This window comes from Microtus oregoni, unplaced genomic scaffold (genome assembly GCF_018167655.1).
Source record: "Microtus oregoni isolate MIOR12 unplaced genomic scaffold, Mior012 000044F_ref0000062, whole genome shotgun sequence".
In the NCBI taxonomy this organism is placed as follows: domain Eukaryota; kingdom Metazoa; phylum Chordata; class Mammalia; order Rodentia; family Cricetidae; genus Microtus; species Microtus oregoni.
Genome location: NW_024543218.1, coordinates 1,456,285 through 1,475,682, shown reverse-complemented (window position 1 = coordinate 1,475,682; position 19,398 = coordinate 1,456,285). Strand labels below are relative to the sequence as shown.

Below are 19,398 nucleotides of genomic sequence, written 5' to 3'. Positions count from 1 at the left end.
AGAATAAATTCACGTATGACACTAATGTGTCCATAGGGGATTTATATTAAAGTTAGCTGTTTACTTGATGTCTAATGTGTCCACAGGAGTTTTATATTAATGTTAGCTGTCTACACGATAACTGCATTGTGGTCATATAACAACACCTCTGCTTTTTTTTTTTCTCAAATATACTTCAAATTTTAAGAGTAACTGTCTCTTATTTCATTCTCAAATGGTTCCAAAAACATATAGACACGTATAGAGATACAGATACACTAACAAACATAGATATCTATACACTTCAGAAGAGATACATGAATTCTTTGCACAACTCATACAACTTAAAAAGAAAATTATCACACACCTTCTAGACAAAAATCAAAAGTAAGCTAAAGATAATTGCTGAGAGGAAGACCTTCAGTCTAAGTTTATAACAAAGCAGGAATGTGAGATCTGGGAAGCTGAAGGGTGAGAAGAAGTGAAAGTATTCACCAGAAGTACAAGTTCATTCACAATGCAGTTAGTAAGAGTAAACACCATCCCAGGAACCAACTGCGATTATCTTATGAGACGACATAAACTAAGTTATGATAAAATACATGACCTAGATGATTCACTCCTAGTACATTACTGCAAGTTTCTGAATGCGACAGGGAAGAAGGCAAAAGGATGGCGTTCAGTGCTGCTGAGGGAACCGTGAATGGTTCAGGCCTCAGTCACAGCAGCAGACACTGTTCCACAGATATAGGAGTTTCAGTTCAAGTATCTAGAATCAAGGAAAGTAATTCTTTGATGAATGTTTTATCAGAAGCTTCAGATAACTGCTCTCATGTTTACAGTATACTAAACTAGAATGCACAAAGAACTGTGGCTTCCAGAAAGCAACCTAACAAACACGTTGTCCCCACTTACCTGTTACTTCTTTTAACCGATTTATTCTGCCATGGTGGATCAATCACAATGACATCAAACGTCTTACTACCTGAAATCAAAGACACATTTTCAAAAAACATCCTCTGTATGAGTTTCAGAGGTAAACACTAGGTTTGAGGAGAAGCCATAGAGCCCACACTCTCATAATCAAGCTCTGAGCTAAATCCCCAGACCCTTCAGAAATAAGAACTGAACAAATAAAGCACGTGTGCACACACACACGTGTGTACACATACACTAATGACTAAAAATAAAATTAAGACAAAAAAATTAAGGAGGACCCAGCAGATGCTCTGCTGATCTGGGCTGGATCCCCAACCCACACGAGGGTAGAAGAGGAGAAGAGTCCCCAGAGCTGTCCTCTGACCTCCACACACGCCACAGACATACACAATGGTCATAAGAAATCAATACATTTCTAAAGTAAAGTACTGTTTTTTGAACCAAAGACATTGGGCATGTTCAGCAAGCTGTGTAACTGAGCTATAGCTCTAGCCCAAGGAAGGTCTTTCATTATAAACGCAAACACAATGGAATACAACAAAAGCGTTTATGGTTTTTATTCAGATACCGTAACTCTGGACCTTTGAGACAACAGCAATTGCAACTGTACACACTGACTTCTGCAGAGTCATCTACGGAAGGTTACAGTTCACTAAGCAAGGTCCTAAGAACTTGAAAATCCCCTTAGAAGCCGGGCAGCCTCATTAATGGTCCTCCTGATCATTACTTTTTAAACTTTCTCTTTTTTAAACATTTTTATTTTGAAATTTCAGTTTTATAGGTGATGTGGTAACCGTAAGAAAACTTCTCCAGTTATCAAAAAATTCTTAAGACTTTTCCTTTCTTATCCATACCAAAATCAGAATCACATATTGCTTTTAGTTACCCCATCTCCTATTTCAGATTATTTCAGATGTCCCTAACTTGGGCTTGGTATTTCCTCATCACTAAATTTAGATCCTGTATTTCTGGCAAGGCTGTTACCAAAGTAAGTCTGCGGCACTATACCAGAGATGCAGGTGATTTAGGATGTCAAACTGGGGCAAAGCATCACTCTGCTAAAGTGCTATCTGCTGGGTCTGTCCAGCTTATTTTGCTCATAAACAATTAGCTGTGACAAGATAGGTTAAAAGCATGAGGACACTCGCTCCCCATCTCACCCACTACTTTACCACTCAGTGGTTTGTCAAATGGAAATTTTCTGAATCCATTATTCTATTCATGTTAGCCAATTGGAATTTATTCTAAGGAGGAGTTGTTCTTTCCCATCAATTATATAACATAGATATATTTGATAAATGTGCAAACTCATAGGTAATCTAAAGGATACAAATTAAAATGAGGATAGAGGGAAGCAGGTAGGCTGACTGCTGGTCTTCACCTGCCCCCCAGTCTCATCCCCAGCTCTGGAGCAGACCACCTGCTGCAGACCCCCCTCCCTCACGGCTCTCATCTTCAGTGGATCACACAGATCTTCAACTCTCCTCCCCCCACTCACTGCTTTATCCCAGCCCCTAATTCCATCAGGCATTCCCTGAGAACTCATGGGCCAAGCAGGCCAGAAAGTCAGATCGGCCACCAGAGCAAGTGGATGAGCTTCAACTCTTCTCTCTCCCTCCTCTCCTCCACATCCAATCCCCCAGCCTCATCCCAGCTCTGCAGCAGACTACCTATTGTGGCCTCTCCCCACTCTTTGCCACCATTCTCAGGGGACTAAGCAGAACCTGGGGAAACACCACACTTTCCTCCCTCCTGTGGACCTCCTCAGGACGCTCCAAGTCCACCCCAATTCCCAAGTGTCAGCTCCCAATATTGGATTCCTACCCATGCCAATTTGATTGTCCAGTCTGAGAAGAATTCCCTGACTGCCAGGCAACACACAGGTACCATACTCTCTCAAAAAGGAGGAGGGGGGGGGACAGAAACCAAGGAACAATACATCCAACCCAACAAAAACAAGACCAAATATCAGCACGTAGAATTAGAATGTTCCCAACCCCTGATGCCTAGACACCAGTGTAAAAACACAATCAATAGCCGGGCGGTGGTGGCGCACGCCTTTAATCCCAGCACTCGGGAGGCAGAGGCAGGTGGATCTCTGTGAGTTCGAGGCCAGCCTGGTCTACAAGAGCTAGTTCCAGGACAGGAACCAAAAGCTACAGAGAAACCCTGTCTCGAAAAGTCCAAAAAAAAAAAAAACCACAATCAATAACAGCCAGGACAGTATGTCTAGAGAGCCCAGCAACCCTAGCACAGAAGGCTCTGAATCTTCCAACATTGATGAAGTACATGTAAAAGACATTAAAACAGCCATGATGAAATGATAGAGGTCCTAAAAGAAAAACAAACAAATCCCTTAAAGAGTTCTATGAAATCACAAACAGTAGAAGGAAATGAATAAAACCATTCAAGACCTAACACTAAAGAAAGTCCCCTAGCCACAAACTAGTCAAAACACTAAATGTATAGAATAAAGAAAGAGTATTAAATAAAAGCTTCAAGGAAATAAGACCAAGTAACATACAAATGAAGACCTAACAGAATTATACCCAACTTCTCATGGAGACTCTAAAAGCCAGTAGGGGCTGCACAGATGTTTTACAGACTCTAAGAGACCGCACATGCCAGCCCTACACTACTGTACCCAGAAAAATTCTCAGTAACATTAGCTGGACAAAGTAAGACATCCACTAGAAAACCAAATTTAAGCAATATCTGTCTACAAGTCTAGCCCTACAGAAAGCACTAGAAGGAAAAATCCAGCCCAAAGAGGTCCACCACACCAGAGAAAACACAAGAAATAAATAATCCCAAACTAGCAAATCAAAACAGAGAAAACGCATACACACTCCCCACCACAACAAAATAACAAGAATCAACAAACACTGCTCACTGATATCCCTCAACGTCGGTGGTCTCGATTTCCACTAACAAGACACAGACTAACAGAATGGATGCAAAAGCAGGATCCACACTTCTACAACATCCAAGAAACACACCTGAACATCAAGAATAGACATCACCTCGAGTAAAATTAAAAATGGAAAGGACCCAAAAAGTAAGCCATTTTAATATCTGACAAAATAGCCTTCAAACCAAAACTAATCAGAAGAGATCAAGGACATTACATATTCAAAGGTAAAATTCACCAAGAGGGCATTGCAGTGTAAAGATTAATGCACCATATACCATGGCACCCGAGTTAGTAAAAGAAAAACTACTATAGCCTAAATCACATATTGACCCTTACACATTTTTGTGGGTAACTTCAATACCCCACTCTCACCAATAGACAAAAACTAAAGATAGAAATGCTGGAGCTAACTGGTGTCATAAACAAAACGGACCTACCTGATATTTACAGAATATTTCACCCAAACACCAAAGAATAATACCTTCATCTCAGCACTTCATGGAACATTCTCCAAAAATGACCACATACTCGGGCACAAAGCAAGTCTCAACAGATACAAGAAAACCAAAACAACACCATGCATCCTATCTGACCATCCTGAATTAAAACTAGGTATCTTTTTTGTTTGGTTGGTTGTTTGGTTTGGTTTGGTTTTTCAAGTCAGGGTTTCTCTGTGTAGCAGTCCTGGCTGTCCTGGAACTGACTTTGTAGATCAGGTTGACCTCAAACTCACTGAGATCTACATGTTCCTGCCTCCCAAAGTACTGGGGTTAAGGCATGCACCACCACTGCCTGTTAAATCTGGATAGCAATGACAGAAACAACACAAAGTTTACAGACTCATGGAAACTGGATTCACTAATGAATGAAAAAAAATGGCTCAAGATAGAAATAAGAAAGAAATTAAAGACTTTTTGGAACTGAAAGAAAATGAAACGTAACATACCCAAACTATGGGACACAACAAAAGTAGTTAGTTCTAAGAGGCAAGTTTGTAATACCAAGTGCCTACATTAAAAAACAACTGAAGATGTCTTATTGTAGCAATTTAATAGCATACCTGAAGGTTCAGAACAAAAAGAAGAAATCACACCCAAAATGAATAGATAGCAAGAAATAATCAAATCAAGGATGAAATCAATAAAATAAAACTACAAAAACCAATGAAACAAAAAGTTAGGTTTTTGAGAAAATCAATAAGATTGACAAACCTTATTTAAATTAACTAAAAGGTGGAAAGAGAATATCAAAATTAACAAAATCAGAAATAAAAAGAGGGACATAACAACAGACACTGAGAGAATCCAGAGAATCACAAGGACATGCTTTAGAAACCTGTACTAAAATCTAAAAGAAATGGGTCATTTTCTCTATACCACTTACCAAAGTTAAATCAAAATCGGATAAATAATTTAATTAGACCTATAACCCATAGTGAAATAGAAGCAGTCATTAAAAGTCTAGCAATCAAAAAGAAAGCCCAGGGTCTTTATTTTTTTGTTTTAACATAAAAAATCTATCAAACTGTCAAAGAAAAAGTTAATGTCAATATTCCTCAAATTATTCCACAAAATAAAAATATAAGGAAATTGCCCAATTTGTTTTATGAGGACACAGCTACCCCAATCCCTAAACCACACAAAAACACAACAAGAAAGAGGATTACAGACCAATTTTCCTTATGAATGTAGGTGCAAAAATTCTCAATAAAAATGCTTGCAAACTGAATCCAAAAACAAATTTAAAAGTAGGCTTCATCCCAGAGATGCAGGATGGTTCAACATATAAAAATCAGTAAATGAGCCAAGTGGTGGTGGTGCACGCCTTTAGTCCCAGCACTTGGAAGGCAGAGGCAGGTGGGTCTCTGTGAGTTTGAGGCCAGCCTGGTCTACAACAGCTAGCTCCAGGACAGACTCCAAAGTTACAGAGAAACCCTGTCTCAAAAACAAAACAAAACAAAACAAAACAAAAAAAATCAGTAAATGTATCTATCAAATAAACAAACTGAAAGACAAAACTACATGATCATCTCATTAGATATAAAAAAGACCTTTGACAAAATCCAACGCTCTTCATGAAAAAAGTTCTGGAGAGATTAAGGAGATATACCTCAACCTAAAAAGGGTAGTTTATAGCAAGTCCATAGCCAGCATCAACTTAAATGAAGAGAAACTCAAAGCGATTCCACTAAACTCAGTAAAAAGACAAGGTGGTCCAATCTATCACCATTCAATATAGTACTTGAAGTTCTACCTAGAGCAGTAAGGCAACTAACAAGGGCATAAAATTGGAAAGGAAGAAGAGAAAGTATCTTTATTTACAGATGATATAATATTTTTTTATTTATTATGTATACAATATTCTGTCTGTGTGTATGTCTGCAGGACAGAAGAGGGCACCAGACGTCATTACAGATGGTTGTGAGCCACCATGTGGTTGCTGGGAATTGAACTCAGGACCTTTGGAAGAGCAGGCAATGCTCTTAACCACTGAGCCATCTCTCCAGCCCCTACAGATGATATAATAGTACACATAACTGGCCTTAAAAATTTTTCTGGGAAACTCCTACAGCTAATAAACACTTTCAGCAAAGTAGCTAGATACGAAATTAACTGACAAAAATCAATAGCCTTTGTGTATACAAATGACAAATGGACTGAGAAAGAAATCAGGGAAGCAACACCTTCCCTAATAGCCTCAAATAACATAAAGTATCTTGGGACAACTAACGAAGCAAGTGAAAGACTTGTACGATAAAAATTTTAAAACACTGTCAGGCGGTGGTGGCGCACGCCTTTAATCCCAGCACTTGGGAGGCAGAGGCAGGCGGATCTCTGTGAGTTCTAGGCCAGCCTGTCGACAGAGTGAATTCCAGGACTGGCTCCATAGTGACTGAGAAACCCTGTCTCGAAAAACCAAACCGAAACAAAACCTTTAAGACACTAAAGAAATAAAATGGTGAATGAATGTATCAGAAGATGGAAAGATCTGCCATGCTCATGGATCAGTAAGAATAACATAGTAAAAAGGCCCATCCTGTCAGGAGCAATCCACAGATGCAATGCACTCCCCAGCACAATTTCAACACATTTCTTCATGGATCTTGAAAGGATAATTTTCAGCTTCATATGAAAACACATACAAAATACACATACAAAAAATAGGTTAGTTAAAATAATCCTGGGTGGTAAAACTGCTGGATGTATCACCATCCCTTATTTAAAACTGCACTACAGAGCTATAGCAATAAAACAGCAAGGAACTGAAATAAACACAAACATGTTGATAAGTGGAATCAAATTGAGGATCCAGACATAAATTCACATACCTATGCACACCTGATCTTTGATAAAGAAACCAGAAATACATGGGGGGAGAGACAGGATCATCATCAAATAGTGGTGGTTAAACTGGATGATTATATGTAGAGAATTCCAAATAAATCCATACTTATCACCCTGCACAAAATTCAACTCCAAACTGATCAAAGAGCTCAGTCAAGTAGAGCATGAGACTCTTACTCTCAGGGATGTGGGTTTATGCCCCACACTGGGCCCCAGGTGTAGGCAAGGGTGAGTCCATGAGAGCCCAAAATAAAAGAATATCAAATATTTATTGGGGAACACTCATGAGTAACAATAAGGTGAAGAGTCACCACTGTCCTCTGCCCTGGAAGCAATGGAAGCTGCAACCAGATCTCCAACCACCATACAAGAGAGTAAGAGACTGTTCCTCTCCCTTATAAGAGATCATGTTGGGACACAGAAGCCACCCTAATGCTGAGACCCCCTCCCCTCAAAAAAATATTTTAGTGGAAAGGAATTCTCACACAGATCTCAACCTAAAAACAGATATCTTGAACCTAACAGAAGAAAAAGTAGGGAACAGCCCTGAACTCAATGGCATGGGAAAAGACTTTCTAAACAGAACACTATTAACACAGACACTAAGATCAACAATTAATAAATGGAATCTCATGAAACTGAAAAGCTTCTGCATGGCAAAAGATCCCATCATTCAGACAAAGTGGCAGCTTACAGAATGGTAAAATATTTTTTTTATCAACTACACATCTAATAGAGGGCTAATATCCAAAATTATATATAAAACTCAAACAAAATGTATAAAGAACTCAAAAGACTAGATATCAAGTAAACAAATGACTCAATTAAAAAATGGGGTATAGAGCTAAACAGAGAATTCTCAATAGGGGAATCTTAAATGGCTGAGAAACACTTAAATGTTCAACATTCTCAGTCATTAGTGAAATGCAAACCAAGTCTGCTTTGAGAGTCCATTAGCATCAATGTCAGAATCCCTAGCATCAATAACACAAGTGACAGCTCCTGCTGGCAAGGACATAGAGTACGGGGGACTCTCATCCACTGCTGCTGGGAGTGCAGACCACTGGGATTAAAGGCGTTTCTATGACAAACTAGAGTGGCTACTGAGATTAAAGGTGTGTGCTACCACTTACTCTCTGATCTTCAGCTAAGCTTTCTTTATTAAAATACTAATGAAATATCACTACACGTAATGCTCAGGAAACATTGTAAAGGAGGAGACACAGATTATAAGAGCCAGAGGATCATGGAGTTTGCTGTGACATTGTATCTCCTAGGAATGTCAGAAGCTACACCCACAAAATCTCATTAACATGACTGCTTAAATATGAGCTGGAGAAGGACAACAGGCAATGCTATAGTGGACAAGGGGCCAACCAGCCCTACACAAAGAACTATAGGGAACTCACAAATGCCAGGAGTGGAGAAATAGTTTTAGTCTTACTGAGGGAAGAGTACACCGATTGCTTATCCAATACCAAACGGTGAGCCCTGAAAACATACATACAAATAACATTATACTAAGTTAAAGTATGTGTGTGTTATAGTTTCTTAGGTAGTTAACAGTATGATTCCTTAGGATTTTTTCACATATTCATACTATTATTTTGCTCTCCTTTTTCCCTGTGTATTTATCTCCCTTGAACCTAATTATAACCCTGAAAGCATACAGACAAGTATCATACAGACTGAGCAGATTACATACATATATGCATGTAACAAAATTAATGAAAAATCCATCAATTTGAAAGGGAACAAAGAGGCATATATGAGAGGGTTTGAAGAAAAAAAGTAAAAGGAGAAATGATGTTTAATTGTTGCAAAATATTTGTTTAACTATGTAAAGATTGTTGCATTTGTTTAATTATATGTAAAAATGTGTTGCTGTTTTACTTGATTAGTCTAACAAAAAGCTAAATGGCCAATAGTGAGGAAGAAGTATAGGCAGGACTTGCAGGCAGGGAGACTAAGTAGGAGGAGGAATTTAGGCTTAGAAAGGAAGAAAGAAAAAGAGATACCAGGGAGAAACCAGTGGCCAGCCAGACACACACAGAGGAAGCAGGAAAGCAGGACACACAGAATGGAAGAAAGGTAAGAAGCCCCAAGGGAAAATGTAGATGAATAGAAACAGGTTCAATTAAGTTAAAAGAGCTGGTGGGACGAGCCTAAGCTAAGACTAAGCACTTATAATTAATAATAAGCATTCATAATAAATTATTTGGGAGTTGCTTGGTGGCCCAAGGAAAATTCCAACTATACATAATACAATAAATAAAATAAGGAAGTAGTTGTTTTTAACCTCACTTAATCCTCAGTGGCCTTCAGAAGTAGGCATAGAAAGCAAGCATGTTAGGTTTTTGTGTGTCTATGACTACCAGCCTGGTGACTGTAGACTTCTACTTTTTAAACTTTATACAAAAAAAATGTTTCAAGAAGTTTGATAAGGAATGACTTTAGAAGGACTAGTATCTGAAAACTTGTTGTTTTTGTGGTTTCTTTTTAGCACCTATAGAACATTAATCCTTTCTCACTGCAGTCTTCTGTAAAAAGAATCCAGGAATAGTTAATGCATAAACCATAGCTATTATAATAGTCTTACTAATTGGCCTTGTAATGACAAAATATGGGAGATCTTGGTCAGAGATAATACTTCCAATTCAACTTTCTTAGCTAAAGTGATTTTGTATTTCTTCTATAGACCCTTCTCAAACTCACAGAGATCCCCCTGCCTCTGCCTCCTAAGTGCTGGGATTAAAGGAGTGCACCACTACTGTCCCGCAAATTTTATATTTCTTAAGGCATCTTGAAACTAAGATGAGTGTAAATCCACAGTGGTTGAAAAGAATTTTAAGGAATTTCAGTCATGACAAAACTGCATAGGAATAGTTTTTGTCTTTTTTTTTAAAACAAAAAAAAGATCTTTATTGTTTTTATTTTATGTGTAAAGTGTTTTGCCTACATGTATGTCTGTATACCACATGTATGTCTGATGTCCACCAATGCCAGAAGAGGGCATAAGACCTCCTAAAATTAGAATTATAGTTGTGGGTCCTGGGGATTTAACCCAGTTGTTTGGAAGAGCAGGCAGTGCTCTTAACCACTGAGCCATCTCACCAGCCCCAGGGATATTTAAAAAAACAACAACAACAATAACAAACTCTATGGAAAACAACTGGGCATTGCTGCAAAAGTACTTGATTGTCTCAAACACAGATGAGTTAACCCATCTCCCAGGAGGAAAGGACTTAATTGTCTCCAACACAGATGAGTTAACCCATCTCCCCATAGGAAAGTACTTGATTGTCTCAAACACAGATGAGTTAACCCATCTCCCTGTAGGAAAGTACTTGATTGTCTCAAACACAGATGAGTTAACCCATCTCCCCGTAGGAAAGTACTTGATTGTCTCAAACACAGATGAGTTAACCCATCTCCCAGGAGGAAAGGACTTGATTGTCTCCAACACAGATGAGTTAACCCATCTCCCCATAGGAAAGGACTTGATTGTCTCAAACACAGATGAGTTAACCCATCTCCCCGTAGGAAAGGACTTGATTGTCTCCAACACAGATGAGTTAACCCATCTCCCCATAGGAAAGTACTTGATTGTCTCCAACACAGATGAGTTAACCCATCTCCCCGTAGGAAAGTACTTGATTGTCTTCAACACAGATAAGTTAACCCATCTCCCCGTAGGAAAGGACTTGATTGTCTCAAACACAGATGAGTTAACCCATCTCCCCGTAGGAAAGTACTTGATTGTCTCCAACACAGATGAGTTAACCCATCTCCCCGTAGGAAAGGACTTGATTGTCTCCAACACAGATGAGTTAACCCATCTCCCCGTAGGAAACTATGTGCTTTTGCACGATGTTTGTACTCAACATTTCTTTTTCTTAAAAGAATGACGTTAAAAGTTTAAAAGTAACATAAAAGGTAAGAAGTGAAAAAAACTTAAAGGCTAGGAAACACCTGGGAATTAATATTCACAACTAAAATATTTTCATTTTGATAGATAAATTCTCAAACACAAGTGTGTTCTGAATTCCTGAGCACATTAAGTATTATATTTGCTTTCTCAAATGCCAGTTCTTTAACCCTTTACTTGTCATAAAATGCATTTATTTTTAGAAAGCAGGAGGTAGGTATGGTGATGCAGACCTAGAATCTAAGCATCCAGGAAACTAAGACAAAGTCGAGCACAATTGAGATATCAGGGCCATCCTGGGTTGCACAGCAAGTTCAATGCCAGCCTGGGCTACTTAACAAGACTGTCTCAGAAATAAACAACAGAGCAAAGTCAGCATTTGATATCTGAACTTACATTCCAAGTTCAAACTCCTCTGAGATGACAGAAAAATTATCTTTTTCTGAAACAAACATAAAACTACTTACAGTTCAGAAGTGGCTGCATACAAGAAATGTCAGACAAGAGAAAGCTGCTGTTTGGTGGTAGCAGGTACTTCTGACCCATTAAATTAATCATTCTGGAAAAGTTTGCGTTGTTTTCAATGACCTGTGATGATAAATCCAGCTCTATAACAGACATATCATCTTCTGCCAACGGGAGCGTCTGAAGATGCATGTCTTCAAGGGAAGGCAAGTGCTTTGCCATTTCACATAATTCTGACAAGTTGCAAGCATCGAGTGGTAATGGGACGCGGCCACTATTTCCATGCTGGGTTTCAACAATGGGGCAGAGAACACCACTTTTGAGACCTTCTTGGATTAACTGCGAGGATCCACCCAAAACCAGCTCTCTGATCTATGGGGGAAAAAATTGTTTAAAGTACATTAAAATAATGCTGGTTTAAAATTATTTTCCAGGGGCTGGAAAGATGGCTCAGCAATTAAGAGCACTAGCTGTTCTTAAAGAGAATCTGGGTTCAGTTCTCAACTCCTACGCAGTCGCTCACAATCAGCTGTCAATCCAGTTCCAGGAGCTCTATCACCCTCTTCTGGCCTCAGAGGGCACCCAGGTAACATATGATACACAGACATGCATGCAGGCGAAACATCCACACACATAAAGTAAAATTAGATTACAATTAAATTTCCAAATAATTAAATTTGTGCTGTGCTTTGAATATCTTATTTCATTTATTAAAATCTACTCTTATTAAGCTCAGAGTTATTTTAGAGTATAATGGGACTATAAGAGTGTTGACTACTTTTGAACTCTATGGAATTAAACATACCTCATAAACCCCCTATGACGTAATGTGACAAGATATGTATACAAAATGCTGAAGCTTTGAGCCAAAACTAACTTTTCCTTGCTTAGGTTGTTTCTCTTAGATACCTGGCTGTGGTGATGAGAAAAATAACCACTGCTTATGCTCACTTAGGCTCTGCAGAGAAAAACCTCACAATGTTCATGTAGGACATGGGGACAAAGGGCACCTGTCAACAAAAAGTGTATGTTTTTCCTTGTGGCAGGAACCAGAGTCCTTTGTCCTGGTCCAGACATTCCACGTCTTCTGCAACATCTATGAAACTTCATGGCAGGCTAACTTATACACTTCCTAAATCTAGGTCTTCACCGTCCTCACAGAGTGTTGGGTAATCACATCTTCAGTACAGGGGAAATACTGACCTTAGACACTTAGACACTGCTCTAAACCCATCTTTGAAAACCCAACAGAAAGGGTAAAACAAGTAACACAAATTCTGCAGACAGTGACGTTCTCAATGTTACACCTAGGAGCACCATAACAGTTACAGAACATAATCTTCAACCCCACATTATAATCTCAAAGATAATGTATATGCTGGGCAATGAAACAAAACCCTACAAACTTAAAGGAACCAGAATTTATTTTTCTACCCAAAGGATTTAAGTTAGAAATCAAGAACAAATTGATACTAAAATCAACCAAGAGCCCGGCGGTGGTGGCTCACGCCTTTAATCCCAGCACTAGGGAGGCAGAGGCAGGCGGATCTCTGTGAGTTTGAGACCAGCCTGGTCTACAGAGCTAGTTCCAGGACAGGCTCCAAAACCACAGAGAAACCCTGTCTCGAAAAACTAAAAAAAATAAATAAATAAAATAAAATCAACCAAATGCAAATGAAATAGTTCTCTTCTGAATAATTCATGCAGGTCAAAGATGAAATTACAAGAGAGATTAGAAAATGTTATTCTCACAATGGAAGTAAAAATATAAAATATCAAGATACCTAGACTCATAACGTGATTTCATTTCATACCCATTAGGATGGCAATTACAAAATAAAACAAAATGTTTTGATGAAAAAGTAGAAAAACTGGTATGCAATGTTGGTGGAAATACAAAAATTGTGCAGCGGCTATGAAAACCAGGATGGCAGTTTCTGGGGGAAAAAACGATTCAATGTATAATCTAACTACTCCATGACTTCTACAGTAGTGATATGATAATATCTACCAAATGTTCAAACCAAGATAATTAAGGGGAAGGAGAACAAAAAAAATGCATGTTTTCTCTCATGCAGAATGTAGACTTGATGATCTATGCATTTATATCACTATTTAAGCCTGTGTGTATATATGCATCATGAAGGAAGAAGGGGTCTACTTGGAGGGAAGAAGGAACTACCAAGAAGGGTTAAAAAGAGGGAGAAAAGTAATGAGGGGGTAGAATATGAGCAAAGTACAATGATATATATATATGTGTGTGTGTGTGTGTGTGTGTGTGTGTGTGTGTGTGTGTGTATATGTATATGTATGAAAATGTCATGATGAACCTCATCACATTATAGGCTAACTAAAACAATTAAGTCTAAAATCAGCAATTCATCATAATACGCGACATCAAGCTATGTTCGTGGAGCTGGCCCTCTGGAGCCTCCCTCCAGGCAGCAGTCATCATCTAGAGCTGTAGTATTCTTATTCCCATGTTGAACCTGTGGGCAGGTTTCTTGCTGTTTTCAGAGATGTAGAGGGTATTTCCCTCTATTCATAATTCTCTGTGTTATATATTTCATCTTTACATCACTTGCAATACTTAAAATACAAATTGTACAGACTTTTTAAAGGTTCTAATTCATTCTATGCATTTTTGGCAAATTTACCTCTGCAAAAGTACATTATCAAACTGATTTCATACATAAGAACGCCTCATTCTACTCTCCCCATCCTTCCACCCATCACTGCTCCCCTGTCTATCCTCCAATGATTCTGTTTTCATATCATTCACATATATATATATATATATATATATATATATATATATATGGTCAAGTAACAGTCTATGTTCAACCGTTTTTTGTTGAACCTAAATTTAACACATGAGAGAAACCATGCAAGAGTAAAAACACTGCGACATTCTCGAAGAACCTAATCAATAACACAGATTAATTCACCAACTACCTAAACTAATAGAAGCATATGTAGTGTTATAAAAATTGGCTTAAATTGTTCATTACTGAGAAAAAATGAACCACTTAAATTCGAATTCTGACCAAAACAATTGCTTTATTTCTAAGATATATTTTATATTTTGTTCATTTTTATGCTACTTCATACTAATTTTCCATATATATATATATATATATATATATATATAGAGAGAGAGAGAGAGAGAGAGGGAGTTTTTGTTTTCTGAGACAGAGTTTCTCTGTGTAACAGTCCTAGCTGTCCTGGAACTAGCTCTTGTCGACAGGTTGGCCTATCAATAAATATTTTCTACCTACCTTTGTATGATGTTCCATGGCATCCAATTCACCTTGATTGAAAGCCAGACTTCTTTTACGCTTCTAAAGAGAAAGCGACAAGGAAAACATAATGTTGCAGTCTATCGCAAAGCGGACATTTTGTAACCTGTTAGATTTTATTTTTTGTACTACATTTTTTAATATTGCATCTATTTTTTAAAGGTAAAAAGTTCCACTGAGATTAAAATCAGTGCAAAGAGTACAAGTACCCATGGGATATGAAAGAACTGTGATTCTTCTCAGTTAATATGCATAAGGTAGAATTACTCTCAACTTTTTTTATTTCTGAACATGAACCATCTATAGGCTATCAAAGACCAGTGGTCAAGAGCACGGGTTGCTCTTACAAAAGATCCAGGTGTGGTTCCCAGCACCCACATGGTGGCTCAAAACAATCTATATCTCCAGCTGCAGTGGATCTGATGTCCTCTCCTGGTCTCAGCAGATATACACATGGTAGACAGAAATATTTACAGACAAAACACTTGAACACATTAAATCAATAATTAAAAAAACCTCAAAGGCATGTATGGCTCCTCAGGTCTGCAATACTCTACTCTCACTGAAAAGGTCTGTCAGACAGCAAATTAACAGAGAAATAACGGAACCAACAGATGTTATGACCCGAATGGACTTAACAGACATCTATAGAACATTTTACTGAAACACAAAAGAATATACCTTCATCTCAGCACCTCATGGAACCTTCTCTAAAACCGACCACAAATTCAGTCATAAATCTCAACAGACACACACACACACACACACACACACATAAATTGGAATAAATCCCTGTATCTTATCAGATCACCAGGGCTTAAGCAAAATCAGAAACGAAAAGAAGGACATAACAGAAACTGAGGAAATTCAGAGAATCGTCATGTTATACTTCAAAAACCTATACTCCACAAAATTGGAAAATTTAAAGGAAATGGACAGTTTTCTGGATAAGCACCACATGCCAAAACTAAATCAAGAACAGACAAACAATTTAAATAGACCTATAACCCCTAAGGAAATAGAAGTAGTCATTAAAAGTCTTCCAACCAAAAATAGCACAGGACTAGATGGCTTCAGCACAGAATTCTGCCAGAATTTCAAAGAAGAGCTAATACCAATACTCCTCAAATTGTTCCACAAAATAGGAACAGAAGGGACATAGCCAAACTACTTTTTTGAGGCTACAGTTACCCTGATACCCAAACCATACAAAGACTCAACAGAGAAAGAGAACTACAGACCAATCTCCCTCATGAACATTGATGCAAAAATACTCAATACTGGCAAACTGAATCCAAAAACACACACAAAAAAAATATCCACCATGACCAAGTAGGCTTCATCCCAGAGATGCAAGGTTTGTTCACCATACAGAAATCTGTGACCCAAGCCGGGCGATGGTGGCACACGCCTTTAATCCCAGCACTCGGGAGGCAGAGGCAGGCGGATCTCTGTGAGTTCGAGACCAGCCTGGTCTACAAGAGCTAGTTCCAGGACAGGCTCCAAAGTTACAGAGAAACCCTGTCTCGAAAAACCAAAAAAAGAAAAAGAAAAAAGAAATCTGTGACCCACCAAATAAACAAAATGAAAGAAAATAACACATGATCATCTCATTAGATGCTGAAATTCAATAGGGGAGAGGGTGCCTGAACTGGCTTTTCCCTGTAAACAGATTGGTGCCTACCCTAACAGTCATCACAGAGCCCTCATCCAGTAACTGATGAAACCAGGTGCAGACATCCACAACCAAGCACTAGGCTACGGGCACCCAGTCGAAGAGAGGGAGGAGAGAATATATGAGCATGGGAGGTCAAGATCATGAAGGAAAAGTCTACAGACAGCCGAACCAAGCTTGTAGGAACTCATGAACTCTACACCAACAGTTGTAGAGCCTCCATGGGACCAAATTAGGCCCTCTGCATGTGGGAGACAGTTGTGGAATTTGGTCTACCCAAGGGGTCCTGGCAGTGGGATCAAATCAGGACCTATCCTTGGTGCATGAACTAGCTTTTTGGAGACTATTCCATATGGTAGGACTTTATGCTCAGCCTTAACACGATAGAGGGGCTTGGTCCTGGCTCAACTTAATGTGCAAGATTTGTAGACTCCCCATGGGAAGCCTTACCCTTTGGGAGGAGTGAATGGGGGGGTGGGCTGGGGGAAGGCGAGATGGAGAGGAGGAGAGGTAAGAGGGAATACTGTGGTTGGAATGTAAAATGAAATTTAAAATAAATAAAATAAAATGAGAAATTTGTCAAGCAATGTGGTGTGGAACAATTATCTATATTCTGTCAATTATATTTTAAATAAATGCTGATTGGTCGGTAGCCAGGCAGGAAATATAGGCGGGACATCCAGACAGGAAGTAGTGGCAGGTCAGTGAGAACAGGAGAATTCTGAGAAGAAGCCCATTCCTCTGCAGTCTTACTCAAGACACAGAAGAAGGAAGATGTGACCTGCCCTGCTGAAAAAGGTACTGAGCCATGTGGCTAACATATACTAGAAAAATGGGCTAATATACGTTATAAGAGTCAATAGGAAGCCTGAGCTAATGGGCCAATCAGTTTATAACTAATGTAGACCTCTGTGTGATTTTCTTTGGGACTTAACGAATGTGTGAACCGGCAGGACAGAAACTCAGACAACAGCAATGGTGGAAGTGCCTATAATCACAGCACTCCAGAGGCAGAGCCATGAGTTTAAAACAGCCTGGTCTACACAGTGGGTTCCAAGACAACCTGAACTAAAGCAAGACCTGTCTTTATAGAAAAAATAAATAAATAAAAGCAAAAACCTTTTATCCAAGCTAAAATCAAAAGCTTGGTTGTCTGGATTAGTAAGAGTAATATAGCTGAGATTTTCTTTTCTTATGCTTCAAGTATAGATGAATCCAGCACATACTTGTTAAAAAGGAAAAACATATCCAAAAAAAGAAATCACAAGAATATTAAAAACTGCATTTCAGGTACCCCCAAAAGCAGAAGTGGTTACCACTACTAACATTGCTACTCAAATTCTTAACCAATTATAAGGTACAAAGGGTACAGGTACTGTGCAGAAACTTAATTACTATGCACAAACATGCACTGGCTAAATGAATGACACTCATTCCTATCACTAACAAGACAATATCTAAGTGGAGTTTGTACAGACTCGTCTGGACTCAAGAAACACATCCAAGACAAAAGCACACGCTGAAGGCACTTGCTGCTGAACCTGACGACCTCAGTTCAATCTGCAGGGCCACGGATCCACATGGTAGAAGGACAAACCTTACTCCCACCATTTAATCCTGTGTAGTATGCTCAAATAGCTTTTTTTTTCTTGGTGGAGTGGGTCTTGTTTTAGAGTTTTTTGTTTTGCTTTTTGGGAGAAGAGCTCATACAGCCAAGTTAACCAAGAATTCACTATGCAGCCAAGGATGGCCTTGTACTCCTGATCCTCCTGCCTCCACCTCTCAAGTGCTGAAATTACAGCTGTGTACCACCACTGCACCAGACTCAAACTTTTGGAAAACTGCCCCAAAGTATATGCTCAAACACAAGTACCTTATAAATATGCATTTTCCACAGCAGTTCCCTACTTCATCACTAGAAAACTTTCCAAAAATACCACTCTTCTCTCAAGCTTCTATTACATGAGCTTATTCTGGAAAGATGATGGTGCAGGAGAATTGTCTGTATTCTGTCAATCATGTTTTAAATAAATGTTGATTGGCCAGGCAGGAAGTATAGGCGGGTCAACCAGACAGGAAGTAGAGGTGGGGCGAGGAGAACAGGAGTATTCTAGGAAGAAGGAAGCCCATTCCCCCAAGTCCTGTCCAGACACCAAAGAAGCAGGATATGACCTGCCCTGCTGGAAAAGGGACTGAGCATGTGGTTAACACAGATAAGAATTATGGGTTAATATAAGCTACAAGAGCTAATAAGTAGCCTGAGGTTATTGGCCAATCAGTATTATAACTTATGGAGATTTTCCTTGGGGCTTGCTGGCTGTGGGGTACCAGGCAGGACAGATACTCCAATGAGCAGGCCCTCATGTTACAGAATGGCACCCACGAGGATAACTGCACCCACAGAAAGCCTGAGCGAGCTTGGAAAATAGAGTAAAGCATGTTGTCTTGGTGGCAGCAGTTTCCCAATCTGCTCTGCTTGCTAGAGGCAAGAAAGCAGTCTCATCTGAGAGAGGCTTCCTGACTCAGCTTTAGCTGCAAAACCTTGCAGCTCCTTTAAGAGGTCCTGCCACAAAACACTTAAATAGTGTCGATGAAAAGCTCAACGCATGCTTTTCGGTTTTCAGCCGTAGCAGAAAAAAAGCTGCGCTGTTATAAAATTCTGACTTTCTGGGTCGACCTGCCAGGGCAAACTCTGACTCTTTCATGCAGTGGTCTGAATACAAAACATTTAAATGTGGTCTGTGAGCAGAATGCTGCAGCTTGCTTGCTGGCAGGGACTTCAAAACGCTACAGCTGGTACCTCCGCCTTGAGGCTGGAATCGCAGAAAGCTAAAAAATGGGCTGGATCCAGCCGT

General features: G+C 39.1%; 1 protein-coding gene across 4 annotated transcripts in view; it reads right to left on the bottom strand.

The window, feature by feature from the left end:
• LOC121434748 (N(6)-adenine-specific methyltransferase METTL4-like) overlaps positions 1–19,398 on the bottom strand; it is a 33,897-nt gene that overhangs the window by 10,714 nt on the left and 3,785 nt on the right. For all 4 annotated transcript variants that reach the window (XM_041633700.1, XM_041633701.1, XM_041633699.1 and 1 more), the window contains exons 3-5: positions 14,848–14,910; positions 11,572–11,941; positions 895–964 (exon numbers count right to left, since the gene is read on the bottom strand). In XM_041633700.1, the coding sequence (XP_041489634.1) occupies positions 895–964; positions 11,572–11,941; positions 14,848–14,910 (503 nt within the window). The remainder of the gene's footprint in view (positions 1–894; positions 965–11,571; positions 11,942–14,847; positions 14,911–19,398) is intronic.